Here is a 25,651-nt window from a genome sequence, read left to right as displayed (position 1 = left end):
TTGCCATTTCTGATTAAGACAGCTTAAAAAGTAAGAGTTATTTACGCAAGTTGTTTTGTAGATGTGAATTTTAAATTGCAATCATGTATTTATGCTCAGTCCCATATACGATGTTTGATTTGTGGTATTTTTTTTACTTCCTCCTTATTAAAACTGCTTTAATTTAATTTGATTTCAGACTTAATTTTCTTCTTATAGAATTTACTTCTCCTAGACTTTGTGGAACAGCAGCAGTATGTAACTAAATACAGTTTTTATCACCTGTATGACACGTGTCTTGACTTAAATATACCACTCTAGTATATCTATATACTGTGTATAAAATGTTTTATTTTACACAGCAAATGAAAGAGATGTAATATGTAAAAATAGGTTGGTTAGCTATAGGAGTAGTTCTGAAAGGTACAAAAAAAACTAGAAAATAAAACATATTACACAAGATTAATGCTGTTTTTCAATATTAAATATTAATCTTCTTTTTAAAAACCCAAACATCTTCATTGCTGCCAAATTGTAGAATTGTCCTTATAATGAAAAAAAGCTGCTTTGTAATTCCACCATTAAGGAAATAATAGGAAGTAACATCTGACAATCGGTACAGAGAACAAAAGGTCACACAGCCATGCCATTTCTGCAGCATTACCATTGCAGGGACATGAAATGGTTGCTACATTTCCACCAGTATACCTACTGTATGTGCACACAATGATAATAAATATCATGGCACTGGTGAACAGAATCTGGATGAGTTTGATTTGTACCTTGAGCCTTTTCTTGAAAGTGCTATAGATAAGATCAATACAAGCCTCCTTATAGTAATTACTCCTGCAAGTGTCTTGTACCCCAGAATAAACTTCAATTCAATTCAGTTCAAATTAGTTTATTTTTGTGCAGCACTCTTCACAGATTTGTTCAAACACACAACAAAACAAAACAATTCAAAATTGATCAACATAAACAGAACCTAACAATTTCACAGTAAAACAAAGCAGTTCAAAACTGCTCAACATAAATTAAATTATAGTTGAACTATGACCAGTTGACAGAAGAGAAGTAGAAGAAGAAGGCAAAAAATCCCATCAGGAAACCTAGACAAAATTTTAAAAGGGCTGGGAATGTATTGCTAATCTTAATTTATCTTTTCTGCCTTGTACTATTCACTAGAAATGGCTCTTGGCTGGCATGAAGACAACGAATTTATCTAATTCATGTGTCATTATCAATATTTGTACTTGTAAATGTTTATTCTTTAACTGTATTTTCTTCTTATTAGATGGCCTGTGAGAAAACATTTTCAGTTATGCATCATGTCTTACAAAGGACTATCTCATGTGCAAAAGGTAAACTTTTGTTATTTCTTTTTTTTATCCCAAAGTGACTTACAAATTATTATTTCATAGCCCACAGGAAATGTCTTGCTTAGTTAGGAGGCTAGGTCAGTGATGAGAATGGAAGTTGTGACCTTTGGTTTACAGTTTAACATCTTATGTATCAGACCACACTGTCTGATTTATGATGTTTTATTTTTGTTAATATACAGCCTATCATTGCAGACTTCTGAAACTTGCCTGTTCATGTATTTTTTTAAATTTTCATACACAAAATAAAAAAGTGCAACAGTGATAACCAAAATGAAAGGTAAAAGAAAGAAATACCAGGAGCTACTTCTTAGTCTGACTTCTAAAGAAGTCTCTCTGGTATTGAAGGGTAAAGTTTGTGAAAACTGTTGGAGAAATAGTATGCTTTATGAGCGTGAGTATGTCTGCAGTGTCACTGAGTGAAAAAAAGATGATGGCTTAATTAACAGAAAGGCTTGATGTGAAGAGAAAAAACTGTTGTGCTGAGGAGAAACCGGCAATTATATAAAACTAATGGATCTCACCCCAAAGTGAAGAAAAAAAGATATTTGGGGGGAAAATGCCTAACATCAGTAAACCTAAAAAATGACCATTAAACATTTGATGAATGTAAGGCATAAGAAATCATTTTTTCAAATTAGAGGAAGAAGCTTTGCATAGTATTAGTGAAGTTATTACTTTGCGTCACAAAAAAGAGAGAATTCGTTCTTTTAAAATGATTCGAGTGGTGTGAAACTACTTTTTGTTCACGTGTATATGTGTCTTAAATAATAGCAACTTTCTATCAAATATGTGACTAAGACAGATCAATTTAAGTGTAACTTTGTTTGATATCCCTATTCTATCTATTATATATATATTGTGATGTGTCGATCACAGTCTTGCACAAGAGAGAAGGAGGTGACTACAGGTTTTGGAAAAAATCAGTTTTATTGTTGTGAAGACAGGAACATTCCCAAAACATTTATTCAAGCGGGAGATGTCACTTAAGCACACACAACGCACAAGCAGTGACACTGAAAGTCATCCTGCATTAGCTCCTTTCCCATATTAAAAGAACAGATAACCTTCCTGCACAAAAAAGAAGACAGAAGGAGAGCAATGTCAGGTCAGTGTCTTGTTCTAAATGTTCCCTGCAACAACAATCAGGCGACAGACACATTACGTGGTAAGCCAGTGAACTTACAGTTGAACTGGCAGCAGACAGTCACCTATACTTATTTTAACAGAATTTCAGCATACAGTGCAAATAAGGGGTTGTCGAGTACACATTGGTGGGTGCCGGGATCTGACACAACCCCTCAGCTTTGTTCACACCAGTGTAAACTAAGTGACAGTCCATGCCAGGCCCAGCCAGACGCAAGACCCAGAACCAGAACAATGGCAGGCATCAAAATCAAACACCTGCAAGCTAAGAAACCACCTAGTGAGCCTGCTGTTTGTATCTTTCTGCCTGTAGAGCCACTGGAGCGGAGCATGGTCAGACACCAATGTAAACTGCCTACCCCACAAGTAATAGTAGAGTGCCTCCAGTGCCCACTTAATTTCCAGACATTCCTTCTCAAAGATTGAGTAATGACGTTCCCTGGGAAGCAATTTCCTGCTCAGAAACATGATGGAATGTTCTTCCCCAACGAAGCACTAATAGAGGACCTACCTAAACTAGATGCACTCACATCCATTTACAGAGTGAACTCTTGCAGAAGACTGGAAGACTGACAATTGGTAGGGATATCTGAAGTTGAGTAAAGACTGAAAATAATGCAGAAATGATGTGTTAGTGTCAATGGCCATTGTTGCTAGACTGTGTAGTTTCACAATCAGTTCAGCTATTTTTGAAGCTGTTTTGCAAAAAAGAATAATCTGAACGGGAAGATTGAATTTGTGTTATTGTTACTGATTTTGTGACTGTTTCTTCTCAATTAAAATTATCCGCAACATTTTAGCAAACAGCCCTAACTATGGTTAAAAAAAGATACCATACTTCTGCACCCACTTTGAAGGGATTTCAGTAAAGAAGGGTCAGTAAAAAGGAGTGAAATGTGATTACATCTGACAGTACATATAGGAACTTCACCACAATTGCAAGAATATTTTAATATAGTAGTGTTGTGAAATGAAAATCCTTCACAGTTTCTTTCCGAGTCAACCACTAAACTTAATTATCTGTCTTCAGGGTTTAATAATCTAATAGAAAAATTAATAAACAAAATATCTGCTACTGAATGACATGTTATACACTGGCCTTTTAACTACTGCCTTTTGCTTGATGTTACCTTAAAATGCTATGACACTGAATTGTGTAACGCTGGTTCAGTGACTGAAGACTGATGTATAGATCAACCTAAAAGTTATTTTCGTATGGTAGATCCTCAGGTACATGTAGGTACTCCTTTGACATTCATAATTCTGCTCTGAAGCATTCCTATTACAGTCATTCTGAAAATTCCTTCATTTTCACTTTGACTTTCAGTTGCACTTTACATCTATAATAATACCTATAATGGAGAGTAATGCACACACAGACAGACACAGACATAACAAAAGATACACCTACATCTGAATTTATCATGAGCAGCAAATGTAGCACAAATAGTTTAGACTCTACAGGGCAATTCTGACCTTGGCTTTCACAGCCTCAATTTTTATCCTTCTCATTAGCTTACATCATTTTAGACTTAGAATTGTTGACAAAAACAAAATGTGCCAGTAGGGTTTAGACAAAACACGTACTTCTATTTTTAAATCTTTTTCTTCATTTTTTTTCCCAGCCATGGCAGGACCAGGAAATAAGCCTTCAGCCTCTCAGTTGGAGCTTCGCATGGTCCAGAGCAAGAAGGACATTGAGAATCCTGAAATTGTTATACATGCAACTGTGTTATAAGTCACACATCAGCCTCTAATATCGCACAATGTAAAGCTGTTGTACATTTAATCTGTAATGTGATATATGCCTTAGATCTATTACAGAGCACAACATTTCCATAATTTAGTGAGCAGAGAAAGGCAAGAATGGTACTTTTAAGTACAAAAGAAATACTAATGATAAGGGAGATAGTGTTTCCTTTTCTCAGGCATCTTCTATGCTACTTCCAGAGCTGTAATAACCTGTTATTTCACAGCTAAACTCAAGCTAATTTAAAATAAATATATAAATATATATACATATATAAATAAACAATTTAAATTACATGACCATATATAGATTTTTCTAGTTTCATAAAAACTATGCTGCTTCATGTAAATATTAAATATTATAGCCTCTATCTTTTTTAATTGATTAAAGCCTGCAATCAGTTCTGCTTCTTTAGTATTAAATACCCTGACAGCCATGAGCCATGCACAATTTCTGTTTAACACATCTACTTGAATACTTTACAGTTCAGTTGGTAGAACAAGTCACACAAATAATCTTGCCTTCAGATTCTCATCTTTTTTTCGTTTTATGTAGGCAAACGATTATTTAAGGGAAGAGTAACACATTTTGTTGTTGCTTCAGGGTGTATAAGACATGTGACATTCCACACTGTACTTTCCTGAGATGCTTACCATTTTGAAATAGAAATGTGCTTAATGTATAATGGTGTACCGGGCAAAGTAGACTATAAGAAGCAGAATTAGCTTCTTGTTTAAACATATTTCTAAGTCAAAATTACAGGACTTTTTTAAATAGATGATTGTAATAACTGTCCAAATTATTATCTTTTTTATTATGTAGAAATTTTAATGTTTAAATGATCAGATACCTTCATTTTGTATTGTAATTACTGCTTGGTACAATTACATTATTCTTGTTGCAGGAGATGTTCATTAATCAAATACTTGACTGATCTTTTATTTCTAAGATTTTTGTAACCTTCACATTTTTCTGTAGTGATACATGAAGAGTAGCAAAGACTGGAGCTATTTTTACATTTCTTTGGCCAGTCATGAGGTAAAAAGGTATGACTACCTGACCATTACAACATTCTTTATACACTAGTAATCCCTGTATTGGGAATGACAGAATCAGCCATTACATCAATCAACAGAGAAGATCCATTTCCAATTAGCGCAGTTTTTGCTGGAATAATTTAGGCGTTTTAACCATGACACAATTAATGGTCTAATGTTGATAACATAAGTAGGGTTTGAGAATCCTGTTCACATTGGAGTACATTTAAAATGGTATTTTAATACTACTGCTATTAAATTTTGCAGCATTTGACCATATTCTTTTTTCATTTGTCTCACATACCAGGTACACAAATATTAGTGATTTCTATCACTTTTCTTCAGCGAGAATATGCATTATTTTTAATTTCTTTTAGTTATTTGCCTAGGCATTATGGATACATGATTCAGTTTTGTTAAATTAACTATAACAGAGATTTTTATCTTTATTGGAGAATACTGTGGTACTTATTTATTTATGTAGAACTAAAATTTTATATGTGGGCTGCAGTTAGAGAAAATATATTTAAAAATCCTGAGAAAACATGGATCTTGTTTTCTGCATATGTAAGTCACTTTATTGGAGTGCCATTGTAGGTTAGGATTCGTTTTATATGCTTTGTGAAGCCATTTGTTCTCCAGTTCCATAAAATGGCTATTGTTTTATTAAGTTTCTGTGTAGGTTTGTCAATATTAGGCACATCCTAATTCTGTTTCATCAACATTCATTCAGATCAAGGGGTTGTTTGCACAGACTACCTTTAATTTAATGTCCTGTATTGTATCTTTAATTATTATTTTGTGTATTGATTAATCAGATTTAAAAATTAAAGTTAACTAAGAACATTGATAATAATAGCGAGTCTAATCCTCAAAATATTAAATTCTAACAACTAAATAAGCTACACTAAATACAAACCATATCAATCTTTATTTTGCTAAAATATTTATTTTCGGAGGCTTTAATAGCATCAACAATTAATTGAAAATTGATGTTAATAATATTGTTTATAGCCAAGAAAAATAGGTTATTGCAACTCTGAAACACACTGTGTTCTCCATTGCTTTCTGTGAGCTAGTGTACTGTAATTTCTTTGTTTGAGATGTGTCTTTTTTGTTATTTGGTTATGAGTGGGGGAATAGGGTTTGAAGATTTTCAGGTAAAAATGTATTATTAATACCTGAATATCAAAAAATGCACTTGCATTTTAATGAGAACTTCCTCCTTTGCTTGAAAAGACAAACCAAAAGAAGGTTTTAACATGCCAGCTGCTGCCTGTTGTATAGATCTTCTTGAACCCTGCTGCCAACTGTGAAAATGGTAAAATGATACTGTGTACTTCCCTTTGTGATTTTTGTATTGTTGGGTTCTTCAATTTCAAAGTTTTCTTTTTGGGACTGATATACAAAAAACGTGTTAATGGTTATCTCAATCAGGGTACTACTTAATATCAACACAGTTAGGGTGATCACATATGCGTCAAACAAAAATTGTTCCATCATATTTTGTTTTAAATTTTATGGTAAGTTGGAAATGGCGTATTTTTAAGATTATTATTATTATTGACAGTCATGAAAATATAAAAGACATAATTGCTTTTAGCTTCTGACCGATGGCTGTGGCACACTGAAACAAAGTTAACAAATCATTTAGCATAATTTACATTAAACGCAAGTTATGCTATGATTATTCTGAGACTACATTGGAGCAATATAAAAGTAACAGAACTGAACATAGTCTTATACTTTTCAACATGAAGTCACACATTACAGAAAATATTTTAAGCACTGTATAATAAAACATTTTGTCATTTACATAAAACATTGCACAGTTTTTTAAACCTGTGAAGTCATTGGAATGATCTCCAGCTAAGGCTGTTCCAGAAGCATGTCCCTATATTTATCTTAAAGTTACTATATATGTTGTCTCTTAGAATAAAATGTCATACATTTTATAGTAATAGATGACGTATGCACACTACCTTTAGACGATTTAAGTGCAAGGCCAGCTCACACATTACACAAAATTAGCAGAAGAATGAAGTGAGAGGCCTGGAAGTCTTCACATGACAGATATGTGAGACTGAAATTGGGAACATGACCATTTAATGATCTACATTTTGTTTTAAATACATTGCCAATGGAGCTTAATGTTAGTGAGGTATTTTAAGCAAATCTATTTCATTTCAGAGTAATATTTAAATTTAGATTCATACTAAAATAAATGGCCTAAGATGTCCAAAGTCTTAGACCTGTTAGGCTGCCTGTTGGAGTAGAAGAGAAGAAAAATAAAAACTAGCTTTCTCCACTTTCAGTTACGTCACCATAATCATGCAATTGTATGGATATGCATTACATGTTGACTCTGCCACAGCAGGAAATTCGTTGTTTTGTATGCCTGAAAAGCAATAATCACTCTGAGGTCCTGGACTAGCCAGGGTCTGTCCTGTATACAAATGGAAGAAAAATAGTGTCAAGTCCAGTGTGAAGCAGCCTTCAGCCAAAAGCACTTTCAGGATGAGCCGTTAAAATACTGTATGTTGAGAATAATTTCAGACTTTTTCTGATTTCTATCTTTATTCATTTTTTTTATCATTGCTAATTATGCTAAACATTAATTTCTTGTTAATTATGTTCTTATAAAGACTTAAATAAGCTCTGTTAAAAATGTTTTTTCCCTACTTTGATTTAAATGGTGCAAATTTCTTAATCACAATTTTATATGAGCAAATGGAGTTTTATTGTTTAGTAAACTACTAAATTTTATTTTTCTTGATGCTGGGGTGCCTTTTGTCTACAACAGTGAGTACCATTGATTGAGAAAGTTTCTAGATGTCGGGATAATTAACGTAAAGCCAGCTGTGTGCCAAAACAGATGCGTCTGATTTTGCTTATTCAAATTGAATTTAATCAAAGGCAACTTTAATAAAATTTCTTAAGCAGCTTGGTTTTTGTCTTCCCATATGAGTAATTCAGATTCTTAGTGTTTTTCAATATGTACTTGATTTTCATATGTTGTTAGAATTTACTAAATGTGACACATTTTTAAAGTGATATCCTACCCCTTTGTGAAATCTGTGGGAGCTAGCTAGTCATGATAGCTGATTCAGGACAATTGGCTTTCTATTGTACATTTTCGTTAAAGAAAATTATCACAATTAGGTGAGGAATGGAAAAGGCACTTGTGTGTTTTGCTGTGTTCAAGTGAAAAATCCTCTACTATTGTTATATGTGCTAATATAAAGTCGAGGGGAATCCCCTCCTTTCACCTTCACCTCTGTAATTGTGTCAAAAGAGTGATTTTTTATTTTTCAAATGAAGAAAAGTATTTGATTGTCTGGTAAAGTTTTTAGTGACCTGGTTTTTGAGTCTTAAATATTTTATAACATGTTACACTTGAAGATTGTAGTGTACAAATCCGCATTTCTTAAAATGTATGTTATAATGCAATAAATAATTATATTACATATTTATGTCTACATTGAATTTTCTTAATCAGTGTGTTTTTGTTTGTTATGTATTATTCGAAAATCTTTCCAAGATTTTGCCTGTTGTGAAATGTATGGATTTTATGTGTATAGCTTAATCCATTCTTGCTTATCATGCATGGTGCCAGAGAGTGATAATGTGTTGCATGTTGGTTGGACCTTACAGTAAGAATTTGACTGTACATGCGGCAATCTTACTACTAACTAAATCTTTAGGTATGTATTGTTATCCAGTACAGATAAATTCATTATACAGTATACTGTTTCCTAAACCATTAATTTTGCGTAAAAAATATAAGAAATTTGACAAACAACAGGACCCCATCCAGTCCATCAAGCCCGTTTGTTCCACTAATAGTTAAATGGTCTTAAGCTGCAGAATTATAAACAGAACTGCTCACCATGTTTTTCTGTTTATCTCCAAAATGTAACTCACAAGACACAAAAGAAAGACTTTCTAAAATTCACTAGGAGGTGTTGCACCTCATTTTTGCTGTTTTTTTTTCTTCTAACTCTGTGCATGTTAGGATCTAAGGATTCTTCACAACACTTTTTTTCTAGCTTTGTGCACTGCTCTAATTGTATATGTTTGTATTTCTGCAGGTTTATTTCAATTTTAGTATTCTGATGCAAAATCTTAATACATTGTTGAAATCCTCCACCCCCCTTTACCTTTTGCAAAATCTAGAATTACCCATTGAAGCTTCCTCCTCCTACTGCTTTAGCAGGCTGAGCGTCAGGGATGTTCTCTGAAGGTGTACAGCTTCGATGGCTATCAGGAGAAGGCTGTGGCTTAGTGGTCATAGGTGTGCTATAGTGGTCATTGATAAATAGCCTTTAGGAATAGTCTCTTGATCTCATTGCTGCCGTACTTGTCATTGAGTACGGTATGGTCAGGATCTTGGATCAGCTGTAGAAGAAAAATAAGACTTAGGGGTCACATAATCATTTAGGATAAAGTGTTTGTATATTGCTTTCCATATTCAGGTCTAGCATTCATCTTAAAAAAAAAAAAAGGCATAAAGGTTTAATACATGTCAGAAACCTGTTCAGATAGGTCAGGAAATCAGATAAAAGTCAAGTGAGCAACAAAGATGTCACACACAAAATGTACTGAAAAATCAGCAGTTGTTATTTAAGCACGATTTTACAGTTGTCACATACACAGAAATTTCAAGAATAATAGCTAAACCTAAAGGTATAGAAAGAATAAGAATATAATAAAATAGATTTGTATTTATATAAATCATTTGAGTGTAAACTAACAAGCCAAGCAGAGTAAATGTATGCATTGATTGACAGTTATGTAAATTCAGTTGCTTATAAAGTAGACCTTTACCCTTAATATTTTGGCCATTCTAGTCATGTTGTAGAAGAATGCTCCCTGTTCAAGCATACTGTAATAAATGACACAGATGAACTAGTTTATCTCCTGCCTGATTGCTGACTAAGAGGTTATCAGATTTGTCCTGTTAGAGGATACATTTAACACTAAAGGATTATTTATTTTCTTGAGTAGAGCTTCTTTCCTGCTTTCTGCTCACATCTGTTGGAGACTGGCTTCAAATTCTGTTGTTACCAAATGTGTGCAATTTGCATGCTGTCCTCATGCTTATGTGTATTTTCCTCAATAGGATTAAGGGTTTTTACAACATGAACAAATCAATGGATAAGGTTCTATTCTCTTTTTCTGCCCTCTTTTACATTCCATCTTCTCTTTACATGCTTGAGCTGCTAAAGTCTATAACACTTCATGTGTTTTCCAAATAAAATTCACCCACAAAGCCAATTGTTTTGATCACTGAAATCATCAAAATACAGTCTACTTTAAATCATATATCAAGATTGATCCAAAATACTTGTTTTTTTTTAATTTTGTGTGAAACTGTTGATTGTCTAAATCAAAAACACACTGAAAATTAGAATTAAGAACAATTTGGCAATTCTGTCTTTACTACTTGTGGTATCAGACTGAGCATGGCTCCATACACTTTCCTGTACCCAGAAATAATTCTTCCAGTCTTTCTTATTTCTACCTCCAGGTCTTCTACTAATAGGTTATGACCTGGACATCCCCTGTGGAAAGGAACTGTCCACACACACTGGCTAGTCTTGGTCTATAGCAACAGCTCACCTTTAGAGTCTTCCTGCTGCAGCTGCACAATCTGATCTGACCACACTTTTAGTAATTACCTTCAAGTATGTTAACCCAGGCACCACTTTCCTCTTGCCTACAGAAAGACAGAAGGAAGCTGCATTCTGACAGAACAACATACTTATAATGCTTTCTGCTTCACACTAAAGAATTCAGTTCCTCAAGAGTGTTCCTTGTTTCTCTCCACAATATCCCCCATTTGAGGTCAACCTTTCTCCACCCTTTCTGAGAACATCCCTGGTAATATGAGACCAGTACCCAAGGCTCAGTAATACATTATCCTCTTCCTCTTTGACCAACCAAACGCCTGTTCTGCTCATACTACTTAGTCACACCTGGGGACAGTTTGGTTATGTTGCATGGAAACATAGATTCTTTAAATTCACAACATCCCAAAAATTTATCACCCTCTCTGATAAAACAACATAACTGCATATCATTTGCCATGGACAATCCATGACTAGCATGAAAATCCAATACAGATATACCAGTTGGATTGAAGTCAAGTTGGCTCTCTCCAGACATTTCTATTATCCCACTATATCAGCACAGAAATGTCCCATTAGGACTATGTAGTAAATAATTGTGGACAGTGCCCACCGGGTCACATCTGTCTATATGAGGGCTGGCAATTACAAAGATTTGTTAGACACATATATACAAAAACAGTCATGGCAAATCACATTGAATGAACTTCCCAGCCACTGACTCTCCCAACTTCATGGCTCCAACCTAGGACTTGTGTCTGTTATTGTCGACTCCAGAGAAGGACAGAGGCCATCTCAATATCAGATTCTGAATCAAGTGCCAGGCGCTGTAGCTTAGGCATGATCATTCTATATTTAGATGGGACCCGTGAACCTGCTGTAAGGCGTCTCTCTCCTTCTCAACTCATGAAATAATATGCTGCTATCCCAGTGTCAGGTTTAATTGTCAAAATCGTGTCCACTGACATCAGCCACTAACTTCACTGTCATTCATTTAGCTGTGTTTAGATACCTTTAAATGTGTTTTGGGACACAAGACAACTCAGCTCATGTTTAATGGCATCTTAAAGCACGGATGGTTGTTACTGTGATGCAGAGTTTACCTAACCTGGTGACTAGATGAGATGTGTTTAGCTGGTTCCTGCTTTGCATCCCATGCTGTTCAAATTACTGTACTTCTGACCCAATGTAGCCCTAAAACATGCATTAGGCAGGTTTAGAAAAGTGCAAAAATGGTTTATGATATTGGTAGAATTCATTAATCCATATATGTATGTAGGAGTTTTACTGGATCAGTAAGTATGTATGTCTGGCATTTCCAGATGAGATGCTATATACTGTACGTTTTATGTACTTGCTTACTATTGCTTGGTGTGCATTATTCAAGTTGCATCATGCTTCAATGTATGCATTCATGTAGTGCAAGCAAATGCATTATATAAGTGCATGTACTGAAGTGAACATTCGCATGAAAAAATTGTATTTGTATTAATTAATGAGTAGTGCAGCTTCCAACACTTAGCTGGTGGTCAATAGTGACCGAACCAGACCTTTACATTCCAGAAGAAGCAATAGTTTTGCAAAACATCACCTTGACTACTTTAGGCGCACATCCCCTGCCCGGAGTAATTCTTTGGAATCAGCTGACACCTCTGCAATATAAGACTATAGAATCAACACACTTTATGCATCTTAGGGGCTTGACTAGTACAGTATTTCCTCCTCCTTACCCTGAGCATCACTGTGGCTTGGAATTCTATGTAAATGAGGTTAAGCTTGAGTTAGATCTGGGGTGATATGTAAGGATCCCCTTTACAGTGTTAAGCCCAAATAATTTTCGGGATAGTGTTCTTCTGCCACCTAGTGAATGAAATAACATCATGCTGCAAAAATCATGACTCTTTCTTTTGCTACTCATCAATATTCCTGAGTGGGATGGCACCTTTAACCAAACGCAATATTATTTAAATGAGAAGCTGTAAAGCCAGTTCTCGAACAAACTGAAACTGGAACATTAGTTGAATGAAGTGATAGTGATGATAATATGACTTGGTCATCAGATGTTGACATGGATAGTGAAACTAATGCATACAACACTGTTTGATTGAACCGCCATGATACACCATGATCCACTTGGTCACCTGAAAGTTCACTGTGGTACAAGTATGTGTGGCAAAAATGCACAATGAATGCAATCAAATGGACAAAAAAGCCATTAGCTTCCTGATTACTATTCACAATGCAGCTACTGTCGTTCATGTCAGGGCAAATGTGGAAGTCACTAAGCCTGACACCATGGTAGCCTACAATAACACAACGGGGATATCGAGCGTGCGAATCAGGCGCTAACATTCTACCTGTGAGAGAATAATATAGTTATCTAAGGATAACACAGTTATTGCTTATGAAGTATTTTGGTATGCTGTCCATATTAAAATGTAACATTTATCTTAGAAGTGGCATGATGGGTTAAGCAAGCCAGGGTGTGTGAGCAACAAGGAGATAGAATGTTGTAGACGATGATGAAAGGGAAGAGGTAACTGTAAGAATTGTTAGTTGTCATGGGTGCAGTTTCCATAAAAGGATAAGAGATAGAAATTAGACTTTTATTTAGGTGTATAAAAGGTGTGTAAGCTAATAAACCAATCAGATTAAATGTCAGATGTTGTGTAAGCATTAATGCAGCACTGATTTGTAAATTCAGTTGTTTATAAATATGGAACTGTAATGAACAAGCTTCCTGGTTCTTTGGGTTAATTAATTATTACTATTGTGAGAACATTTCTTTCTTGAATATATTTCCAATTTAATCCTTCAACATATACCCTTTCATGCATGAACAACAGGGAAAATATTATAAGAGAAGTGCGTGTCAGGCTGTGATGTTAGGCTGTGTGTTGGTGCCTGTCTCAAAACATATCACACGTAGATGTGTACTAAATCTGTATCGGTACAGCATTGCACACTAGACAGACTTTTTCTACCATATTTATGGCGTTTTTAGTATTCCACTGTTTCCGTACACATAATAACATTCTTTTCTTTTTGAATTTTTTTTCTGAGGGTAAACATAATGCTAATAAGGCTACAGAGAGAAACTGATATCTGGGCAAGAAATTGAATGTATACCATACTAGATGGTAACAGCATGGGCCTACAATGTACAGGAGACCAGCTCGGGGGCATGGAGTGTCAAAATGGTGAAGGCCGCAGGTAAGAGCTACCGCCAAGGCTAGAACTCACATTAAAAAGACTTATCTGAGAAGCAGAAAAATGGGAGCCGGAGAACATCAGATAAGCTGATTTGTGTTTATTCATTCATTCATTCAATAAAATGAAGTTCTATATTTTAATACGTTCATGTTTATCAGAGTGGTTGAATGTTGCAAGTGAGAATTTCACTGTACTCTGTTCACTCCCAGTAACTCCATTTTGTCTATCCAGTTTCTGTCCTGCCTGTCACGTTCATGACATTTGTTTGCCACTGCTTGTCCTATATTGGCCCTGAGTCAACCACCGCGGAGGACTGCAGCCCCAGCCAGGTTTGGTTTATTGTGTCTGATGGTGCTGGCATAGACTCTAGACTTTCCCCACAACCCTGAACTAAATGAATCTGACATGTGAATATTATATTATTCTTGTGAGTGATAGTGACTTCAAACTCAAATGAAGAGACATTGATGAAAAAGCCTGAGAGAGAGAGTAGGGGAAGACAGAAGAAGATCCACAAACAGACTCGTGAAGTCACTTACACAGAACAGTAGCCACAATTTGGTAAGAAAATCATGTTTAATCACATGTAAAAAATACTCCAAGCTTGACTGAATCTCATGCTTCTTTCTTTAACCCCACACTGCATTGATTTTCCAGTGGGAAAAATAGAACAGAATGAGGGACAAACTTGAAAGAAGGAGGAAGCAGGAACAGATCACATATTTCTTGTCAGCTTAAATAATGGTGGCCATCTTGGTCCTCTAAAACGGATCATATAAACATTAGTAAGAGTGCAGATTATGTATTTTACTTTTGACTTGCACTCAAAAAACCAAAACTAGTAAAATGTGAGATCACTCCACAAAGTATGCTGTGCCAGCTTCCAAACATAACACACAAATTCAAAAATGGCATTTAAAAACGATTTGATTTTTTTGAGTAAACTTTGCTCAGTTGCTTGTGTCGAATTTATTATAAGAAGCAAAATCTACAGTTTAATAGAATTTAGATCCATATTATTTTACACATTTACTAGCTCAGGGGTGCCCATAACATCGATCGCGATCATCCGGTAGATCGGAAAGGGAGTGCAGGTAGATCGCATTGCATTGAAAATGTTAGTCTATCATATATCCTCCCTATGGCATTTGCCACTTGATTGACATACAGGGCGGCCAGTCTGAGATCTCTTTTCTTCTAACACACTGGTCATCCTGCACGCACGATCAAATGTGCAAGCTACTGCAAAACTCCGGCTATCTAGGTGATCTAGTTAGCCTTCCAATTTATATCAACTAAAGAAGGGATTTAAAAAAAAAAACAACCAATTTTTTGGGTTATGGGCTGGATGTGGAATTGGAAGAGGGTTTTTTTCTCTCACAATGTCACAATCAAAGTGTGTTTGTCAATTTACAGCTGCAAGGAAAAGAGAAAACCATGGTCAATATGATTAGCTCAGTTAATGCTTTCAAACGAAAAATGCAACATCTGCATCTTGATTTGGGGAACATCCAAAACCTCGCATCAGAGCTGGTGATGCAATGGAAGGTGTTTGTGCAACTTGACAGCTTACGCTACACAGAGCAGATTGAAAATTGTCTGTCAGACTTTAACAGACGGTGTCAAGACTCAGCTTTGCTTGAGCCAATCGCTACATTTAAGTGCTATCCATTTAGGGAAGATGTTGAGGGTGATTCACTCGCATCAGAAATTGCAACACTGTTTCACCTAAAACTCGTCTACAGTGAAGGATGAGATTTTGACACTACATGATGACATTCAGCTGAAGAATGGGGATCATGGACAGTTTTGGAACTTGCTCACAGAGGAATAACACCCAAACATGAGGAAATGTGCTACCTCCTTGACTGCATTATTCGGCTCTACTTATTTATGCGAGTCATCCTTTTCCCACATTTATCCAAATACTGTAGTGACCATAAATGTATTGAATTGTTATTGTGCCATAAAGGTTATTCAGTTATGCAAGGTACGACAACATATATTTTATGTATAAAGTATACTAAGTATATATATATATATATAGAGAGAGAGAGAACATTTTTAGTGTAGGTAGATCATTTCAACCTGGTCATTTTAAAAGTAGCTCGTCTGGGCACCCCTGTACTAGACCATGTAGATGGCACAGTGGTGCAAGGGTTGGACTGCTCCCTCACAGCTACAGCATTTCAGTAAGTGCCAAGGCTCTGTCTATGGGGAGTTTAAGCATTCTCCTCATGTCTGTGTGGGGTTTTCTCCCACATTCTAGACATACTTGTGTTACATTGATTGGCCTTAGTGTTAATTTAATGTATGATGTGAGTGCAAGGCAAGAATCACAACATTTAGACAGGCCTTAAAATGTATGCTCAGAAAGTATAAAGACTTTTATTGTATAATATCAATAATACTAATACACTCATCCCAGCTGAAACACACAAGTGAAGGGGCTCAAGCAAAACACACTGCAGTCAAATTTCCAGATGACATACTGACCTCTCATAAGAGCACATCCGGCCCCGCAGCAGAAGCCATGAGGGAGCACAAGTGGTGCCAGGAGCATAGTGTTCAGCTGAAAGGGAGTAAAACAAAAGACAGCCTCGTTTACTTTGAGAGAAATGCTGACTTGATTCAACTACTGGTCCTCAGATAGAGTGGTTAAGCAGTTTTAAGTACCTGGGAACTGCCAGGACAGCAACTTCAATGTACTGAAAAACCCCTGTGTCAGTGTGCGAAATACCTAGTGGTAATCAGAGGGTCCTGTTAGTGCTCCAGTGTTTGCTGAATACTGAAATCCTACTCTGGTGCTATGGAATTTGCAATGCATTAGATTTGTATACTGCTGTCAGCTGGAATATCCATCTTAATAAAAGCATAAGTGTCCATGTGTCTGTCTGTGTGTCCATCCGGTTGCTGTGTCTCTGTCATTCTAACAAATGGAGCAGCACAAACAGGTCAGGTCGGGTTTTGGAGCATGCAGTGGTACAGCACATGCCGAACCCACCACACATTGAAACAGCTTGGGACCCCGTTTGGCAACCCCACAGGCAGACTCGCGGTCCAGTACCACCCTCTGGAAATGACCATCTTCCATCTGCTGCAGCCATGTGTTAGGTGGGCATCCCCTTGGCCTGGTCCAGCCCCTTGGATATTCAACAATGATGACCCAGCAAGCCGGATCACCCTCTGGGAATAGCAGCACATGGCTGTAGTGCCGTAACTGATGCTCCCTCACAATGCAGGTAATATGCCTCATTCGGGACTCCATGAGCAACCGCTCACTCAATACAAAGTCAAACCAGCGGTACCCAAGGATTCTCTGGAGAGACACCAAAGGAGTCCAGTCTTCGTCTCAGGTCACTGGATAGCATCCATGTCTAGCAACAATATAGCAAAACAGGGAGCACCAGGACTCTAAAGACTTGGAACTTTGTTCTCTTGCAAAGATATCGGGAGCACCACATGCCCCTTTCCAGCAACCTCTTGACTCCCCCATGCTCTCCCAATCCCTCTACTGACTTTATAGGTGGAGTCACCAAAGACTATTGCTGCCGAGGTACATAAACCTCTGACAAGGTTGACACTCTCTCTGCAGACAGTCACACAGCTGATGGTTGTGCCCAAGAGGTCATTAAAGGCCTTGATCTTGGTTTTTAACCAGGACACTCGCAAGCCCAGACACTCAGACTCCTCACTCAGTCTCTCGAGCGCCTCACTCAGAGCGTCCATTGACTCCACATAGATCACAGCATCGTCAGCAAAGTCAAGATCAGTGAATCTTTCTTCACCAACAGATGTCCCAAATGGAAGCAAAAATTGCTTGAAGTGCCACGGTTTTGGAGGTTGATCCTTCAATTAGCTGTGAACCATCCAGTCTCACAGAGACTGCATAGGTGGTGAACCAGCTGAGGGTATTGATGGCTGTGGGGATCTGTGGTATCCGAGGTGAACTTCTGCAGGCTGGTGGTAAGGCTGTCAACAAACATTGGTAGTAATAACATTCATTGCATATGTCATTCCAACAGATGGTGCATCAGAAACATTAACAATGCTCTTATGAATCCCAAAAAGGAGGCCTATGCATTGCATTTGTCATTAAAACAAATGTTGCATTACAAACGTTTGTACTAATGCATTTTATTACTACAAATGTTTTGTGATGTGCCATCTGTTAGAATGACAAATGCAATGTGATTTACCACATGCACTACAAAATACATTCCAGTAGATGGTGCACTACAAACTTGAATGCCGAGGTCTGCGTTCGTAACTTAGATTTCAGTGCAAATCTTTAGTAGATAAATCATATTATACGTGGAAAAGACAATTTGCATACAAAAGTTATCCACCTTGTACAAAGTACAGGGGGTCCTCGGGTTACAACACAGTTCCGTTCCTACAACAGTGATGTAACCCGAATTTTGGTGTAAGTCGAAACACAACCTAGCCTAAGTCACTTACCTATCTTACCACATTTGCAAAATCATAATTTAAAACATAAAAACACCACTAAGCCGCAGAAAAAACGAGTGTAAAAAAATCCATACAATTATTCCTTCTCATGTCTCAATTTTTTTAAGTTTTTATGGGAAGTGAGCGTTGTAAACTCGAAACGTTGTATGTCAAGATGTTGTACTTTTCACTAGCATCATATAGAGTAGCCACTTTTCCTGACACTTATGCATCTCTAGCCAGTTACAAGCACAGAAGGCAGACACACCCTATTTCAAAGGTAAATCAGATTAAAATAGATCTGCATATGCTAATCCACTCACCTGGCATGGAAGGAGACACAGCTGCAGCAGTAATACATTTGCATCCTGGGACTACGGATCCGACTTCACCCAGCATGGACTGCTATTGTACTTCACTTCCCTCATTAGAGTATGTCTCCCGTTTTCGCTATACCCCAGATGGCAAGACAGAATTCAAGCCAAGCAAGGGGGGTAAGCAATAATCTTGTACTCAGTCATTATATTCTTTAAATATTCTTAATATGCCAAAATTACAAGATACAAATACAAATTAACTGGTGTGGCAAATCAATGAATACAGCTTTGGATATTTCAGGAGCTATCATTGACAGTGTTATCTAATACACCCAATATGTGTGGCGTTCAGTCTTTTAAGGTGACATTGCTGCATCTCATGCCATGGGTCTCCTTGGGGATTGTCAGCAGAAATCAATCCTTATTTCTCAGCTTTTAAATCCCGGCTGAAGACTCACTACTTCAGTTTAGCATATCCTGACTAGAGCTGCTGATTAACTGTACAGACTGCATCTCTGTTGTGAGTCATTAGCACTAAAACATAAGTAACATGATCGTTGTAATTTGTTACTAACCCTCACCTTTTCTGTTTCTTTTCTCTGTACTAAAATGTGGCACTTGGTGCCACGGCCCACCTGCCAAGTTGATTTGCCTGCCTATGGTAAAGTGATCCTTGATGGAGGATTGCAGGAATTGTGGGGTAGAGGGGTCCTTTCATCGGATTGGCTGTCTCAGCTGTGGAATGGCCAATTGGGGGAGGCAGCTTGATGGATGCGGTCTCCAGGACTCTAAACAAATCCAAATCATATTATGTGATATCATCTACTGTTAAATTCTACTCTGTACTTGTAAACTTTTTATTTTTATTCTGTATTGAGGATTTGTTCTGATCTGTTTATTGTATTGTATTGACCCCCTTCTTTTTGACACCAACTGCACGCCCAACTTACCTGGAAAGGGGTCTCTCATTGAATTGCCTTTCCCGAGGTTTCTTCCATTTTTTTGCCTACAAGGGTTTTTTTGGGAGTTGTTTCTTGCCTTCTTAGAGAGTCAAGGTTGGGGGGCTGTCAAGAAGCAGGGCCTGTTAAAGCCCATTACGGCACTCCTTGTGTGATTTTGGGCTATACAAAAATAAACTGTATTGCATTGTATTGTGCATTTCCACTGTCTTAAAAGCACTGAGCTCCAAATTGTTACAAGAACACAATTCTAAAAGACAGCTCACCTCTCTTTGATAGGAAGACACATCATTATTGGAAATGAGACAGACTACAGGTGTCATCTCCAAACTATAGGATTTTTACAGATTTGCTCCTAGATCTACAGCCATTTGTATAAACTGAAAGCAGGAGGGGTTAAAGGACACAGCCTTGGGGGGTGGGGCTATGCTAATTGACAATAGATTTGACATACAAGGGCCCAGTCTGCTTCCTACCTGTAAAGAAACTCATAATCTACTGGCAGACACCATAGGGTACACCTAACTGGATTAGTCTACTCTGAAGCAACTCTGGGACAATGGTATTGAAGGCTGAGAAGAAATCTACAAACAAAATCCTTGCATACAGGTAACTGTAGAGGAAGCATAAATTAACTGAGTGGTTGGCTCTATATGCAAACTGAAGTGGATCAAAGAGAGGTTCAATGATGGTCTTGAGTAGGAATCATGAGACTTTCAAATACTTTCATAACCACTGAGGTCAAACCAATTGGCCTATAGTCATTAAGGTCAGAGATTTTATCCTTCTTGGGGACTGGAACGTTATTGGCTACCTTAAAGCAGTCTACAGTTTTGCCCAGCTGCAGTGAAGTATTAAATATGTCAGTAAAAACAGGTGCTAACTGATCTGTACAATATCTTAGTGTACCAGATGAGACTCTGTCAAGGCCAGCTGCTTTCTTAGTATTCTGATTCTTAAAATATTTTTGTACTTCCTCTTGTCTCACAGAAAGTATAGGCTGTAGTAGAAAGGTGAATCAGAGTTCAGTGAAGGGGAGATGGTGACACTGAAATGGGTGACACATAGGACTGTTGATGTTGATGGCAGAGGGTCCTTCCTTTCCACCCTCTCTGTGTTTTTTTGTTTTATTTTTACATACGAGTAGCATTGTAGTAACATTTGAAATAAAGCTGTGTGGCAGATAATGATGGCACGAAGTGTTTTAGTAAGCCCTGCAATTAGGGTTGCCATCCGTCCTTTAAAATACGGAATCGTCCCGTATTTGAGAATGAAATTGCGCTTGGCCCCCAAGGGATGTGGCCCCCACTGCAGTATGCGTCCCTTATTTTTTTGTATTAAAAGTGGTAACCCTACCTGCAATGCTTTCCTGCCTTGCCCACAATGCCGCCCTAATTGGCGCCCTCCCCTGCACTGGATTAAGTAGGTTTCAGAATACAGTGCTACGCGCGTGTAACACATCCTGGGAACCAATGCTAAGTAACAGCCCGTGTTTCCCAGACGAGCCCTTTAAGTATGTGGGCCGGAAATCCTTGAGCGGCATTTACTGTGAATCGGGATGCAGCCGTAAAAGACAAAGCATATTTTGCAAAAAGGAATGTCAAAGTAGAGACCAACGTGCACAAAGAAAATACTCGGGTTGACAGTTGCTGTTCATTCTTCAGGGATTTGTTTTATTTACTGTGTCGCGTTTGCCTTCGATACGTGGGCATTTAAGAAAAGCAAGAAGGTGAGTACCCCATTCCCATTTTTAAGATGATTTCTCACTCCAAGTGACATTACTGAACAATTCGTAGTGAATCCCACATCTCCTGTATAAGACAGTGAAGAGGATATTGTGCAAAATTAGCTATCATGCATGACGCTGTTTCTGTAAAATGTGGCTCAAATCCCGTTATAGCGGTTGACTAGCGGTTTTTTTTTTTCGCTTTCTTGGTGGTTCGCCTAATCAAAATCACTTCTGTACTGGTAAAGTGTTTTAGGAGCTGCAGGTTGGCCTCGAACGCCATCCGTTGTTTCAGATTCAAGGCATTTGTATTTGGCAGAAGGACCTGAAAGCTACATTTTTCGCCCTTTTAATAGTAATTGTGTTTTATTGTATGCTATGCGAATCCATTGAAAACACAAGACTGGGTGTATTTTGAGGCGTGCAGCTCGCGCTTGTCAAAGCATGAGATTTGTCTGGAGAGTTTGGGGCGCGCAGAGGGAACTTTCAAGGGAAGTGAATTGGCTTCTTGCTTCTAGAGCCCCTGATGAATCTATCAAGGCATTGTAATGTTAATACACTTTTACATTTTTAAACAAAATCTAGCGCTTGTAAAAGTAAAGATTAATGTGTATTCTTGCTTTCCCTTAGCGTTTAGTAGGTACCATGTGATTTTTAGCAAAAATGTAAATTAGTGTAATATAAAGAGCGCAAGGTAACATTGTCCGTCCTGCTTAATCCGTTTAAGGATGGCAGGATGCTGGAGTCAATCCTGGCAGCCCTGGGCACAAAGCCATCACAGGGCCAGTTTGTTACAAAATCATCAAGTAAATAATACTTTGAAAATAGTTTGGGTCTAGGTTTGAATCTTTAAAAGTGAACGAACTGCTCTATCGCTGCCAATTCCCACTCAATGTGAGATTCAAAATAGGCTTCTACATTTTAGGCTTTGAAAATGTTCTCATTTCATCTGCCCAGAGTATTATTTAACTTTAGCCACCAAGATGAACTTTTAGTGCTTCTGAGTGTTATCACGTGTTTCATTGCTACGTGTGTGTTTTGAAAGACACCAATAAATAGCAGGTGGCTTGGGTGCAATTCCATGTATTGTTATATTGTGTCAAATGTTATGATGTTGTCTTAGGGTCACTCTTTATTATTTTGGCAGATTTTCAGTTTATACATCATTTTTGTTTTCTTATGAGACTTGTGTTATTTTAACTTTCAGAGCTCTGAAATATTTCAGAGATTGTTTTAAAGAGTAAAAGTTCCACTTGACATATAGACATTTTTCTTCACTGCAGAATGCATGAAATAACCATGAAGGACATTGAATAACAACACAGTTCTCTTGGTTCGAAGTCAGATACACAGTACATTATTCACAATTATGTAAAAATTGATATTCCTCCCCCGTGTGCATTTTTTTTCTGAGGCTCTAAAACTATTTCTTTAAAAAAAAAAACAAAACTTCATCATCTTTGGTCTCATTAAGGGGACTAAGTAACGGGCCATTTTTTGTGTAGTATCCATGCATATATATTTCAAAATAACTTATTTCAAGCCCTTCATTATTATTATTATTTTTTACAGCCAAACAGTAAAATAAATGCATTTTGTGAGATGAATAATGACTGAAAAAGAGCCTTAGACTTGCACAAATTTAAATTTTACCATACAATTTAAAAAGTAGGTTTTCAGTGATATGTAGCTGAGCTGTGTAGCTTCGATGCGAAAGATACAGTTCATAAGAAAACACACTAAAGTTTTTTTATATATATATCAAGGGTATTTTTTTAAATAAATAAAACATATTTCTGAGCTGTGGTAAACTGGTTAATTCATACATAATTTTGTCAAAATCAAAAAAATGTTGATACCAACACCATTTGATAAATAAAAATGAAATGACTTCTTATATTGTATATCCCATTGTCACATGTCAATTTTATCATAAAATATCATATGGTATATTCATATTTTATATATGTGTATGTTTGTGTATAAAAGAGAATTATTCACTATAGATGGAAGCATTTTTTTTTTTTTTAAGAGGAATGTTCCCCACCTATGTGGTGAAAAGACCTCACACAAAGTTCTTTAAAAATGTGTGACCCTGACTAACTAACATTCTCATAATGGAGTACCACAGTTCACTAACTTGGATTGTTTCTCACTAGAGGTCATTTATTCATCCAGTCACAACCATGTTAAAGGGGTTCTTTTTGCAATATTTAACATATGTTGAGATCAATAACATAAGCTCTTGTGGGGTTGGTCGTTGATGTAGGTGATGTTTTTTTGGTTGCCTGGGGTGCTTATAGACCCAAATCTTCCTTGAACAAATACACTTGCAAGATATTCAGCATACTGACTACTTCTCGTTCTGTTCGCCACCATTGACCAAGTCCACATGTAACCAGTCAGTACAATAGTCATGGAGTATGGAAAGATGCTATGCAAAGACTTTTTTTTATAAACTGCTTCTTCTTGAATAATATTTAAATTCATTACTTACTTTTTTGAATAAACATTCTTTCCCTAAAGATGTCCAGCATGTAATTATAGAGCTAATAAACTTCACAGAAACTTTCCATGTGCTTTTGCAAAAGTACAGTAGAGCCGTTGTCATGAATGAAACTATCCAGTCTTGTCCGAAATCCTTGTGTGGAAGAAAGTATGACAGAAGAAAACTCAGGTAGGAGGAAGCTTGTCAGCGTGCATTTATTTTCTTCTCATGAAAAGGGAACACCCCTTTTACTTAGTAACCTAATACTAAGTGTACACTACATCTGATAAAAATTGAACATTTTTACTAATTGGTCCTTTCAGGAGCATGGATTAACCATGTAGCATAATACTTCATTGATTTGCTTATTTCTAACGTGCACATACTACTCAGCATTGTATATTTTATCTCCTTTATTCTGATTGGTTAAAATCCATTCCCTCCACACATGGCCATTGAGCCTTTGCAGTTTCTTGCATATTTGCAATGTTTATCATTCCACTCTTTCTTATCATCAGTCAGTCAGTCATTGTCCAACCCACTATATCCTAACACGGGGTCTGCTGGAGACAATCGCAGCCAACACAGGGCTCAAGGCAGGAACAAACCCCGGGCAGGGCTCCACACACACACCCCCACCAAGCACACACTAGAGACAATTTAGGATCGCCAATGCACCTAACCTGCATGTCTTTGAACTGTGGGAGGAAACCCACGCAGACACGGGGAGAACATGCAAGCTCCACGCAGGGAGGACCCAAGAAGCGAACCGGGTCTCCTAACTGCAAGGCAGCAGTGCTACCCACTGTGCCACTATACCACCCCTTTCTTATCATGTACAATACAACCTACAAAGGTGTTGCATTTTACCTTATTTTTTCTTTGCAGGCTATTCCACAGCACTTCCATTAAGGCAAAAGCACTAAAATTTTTCTTCTACACTTGACATTCACTTAGATTGACTTTTTTTGTGGGAATTTGATGAAAATGTTTTTTAAAGTAATAATTCTTCAACTTACAATAATTTATTTTTGCAGACTTTATTTTGTAGGTGTGTTGATTTAAAAGCTGACTGAAATGTCTGCACACATAAAAAGTTAGAGAATTGGTGTTCTTTGTTTTAAACGCAAATTGATCTTTATTTCTTGGTGCTAAATGGCATCTTTAAGAAAATTTCCACTTCCATACATATGGGTATTTTTGCAATCATTTATTTTTTGAATGCTCGTTAGTAGTTAATTTATTATGGTGCATGGGAATCACGTCGGGGTCGACTCTTGGGAAATACCAGTCACTTTTTCTTTGTTTTTGCTTGACTGAAGCCAAAAAGATATTTTGATAAAAAGCGGGGACGCTTTCTTCCTGAAATATCACAAGATTTTGCATTTGTTTTATCTGTTTTTGTTTTTCTTTGATTGAATCTCATTATTTACTGTCCCATGCCTTAAGTTTATGATGGGTTAAATTACCTACGTGTTTCCCTGAAAGTTGCACTTTGTTTTGTAATTGTTTGACATGGTTTTGAAAGTATTTATTTCTGTAATTTACATTTCTTTAGGTTGAAGTTATATTTTT

General features: G+C 36.9%; 2 protein-coding genes across 4 annotated transcripts in view; both read left to right on the top strand.

Annotated features, from left to right (window-relative positions):
• The window catches only part of pdxka (pyridoxal (pyridoxine, vitamin B6) kinase a), a 49,990-nt gene extending 41,230 nt beyond the window's left edge, over window positions 1-8,760 (top strand). For all 3 annotated transcript variants that reach the window (XM_039744034.1, XM_039744037.1, XM_039744036.1), the window contains exons 11-12: window positions 1,274-1,340; window positions 4,130-8,760. In XM_039744034.1, the coding sequence (XP_039599968.1) occupies window positions 1,274-1,340; window positions 4,130-4,242 (180 nt within the window). In that variant the 3' untranslated portion in view covers window positions 4,243-8,760. The remainder of the gene's footprint in view (window positions 1-1,273; window positions 1,341-4,129) is intronic.
• Window positions 8,761-21,387: 12,627 nt separating this feature from the next.
• agpat3 (1-acylglycerol-3-phosphate O-acyltransferase 3) overlaps window positions 21,388-25,651 on the top strand; it is an 83,403-nt gene continuing 79,139 nt past the window's right edge. The window contains exon 1 of the mRNA XM_039744032.1: window positions 21,388-21,591. The gene's annotated coding sequence lies outside the window, so the exon portion shown is untranslated. The remainder of the gene's footprint in view (window positions 21,592-25,651) is intronic.

The sequence above is a fragment of the Polypterus senegalus genome, chromosome 2, assembly GCF_016835505.1.
Source record: "Polypterus senegalus isolate Bchr_013 chromosome 2, ASM1683550v1, whole genome shotgun sequence".
Classification (NCBI taxonomy): Eukaryota; Metazoa; Chordata; class Cladistia; order Polypteriformes; family Polypteridae; genus Polypterus; species Polypterus senegalus.
This window is presented reverse-complemented; position numbering and strand designations above follow the sequence as displayed.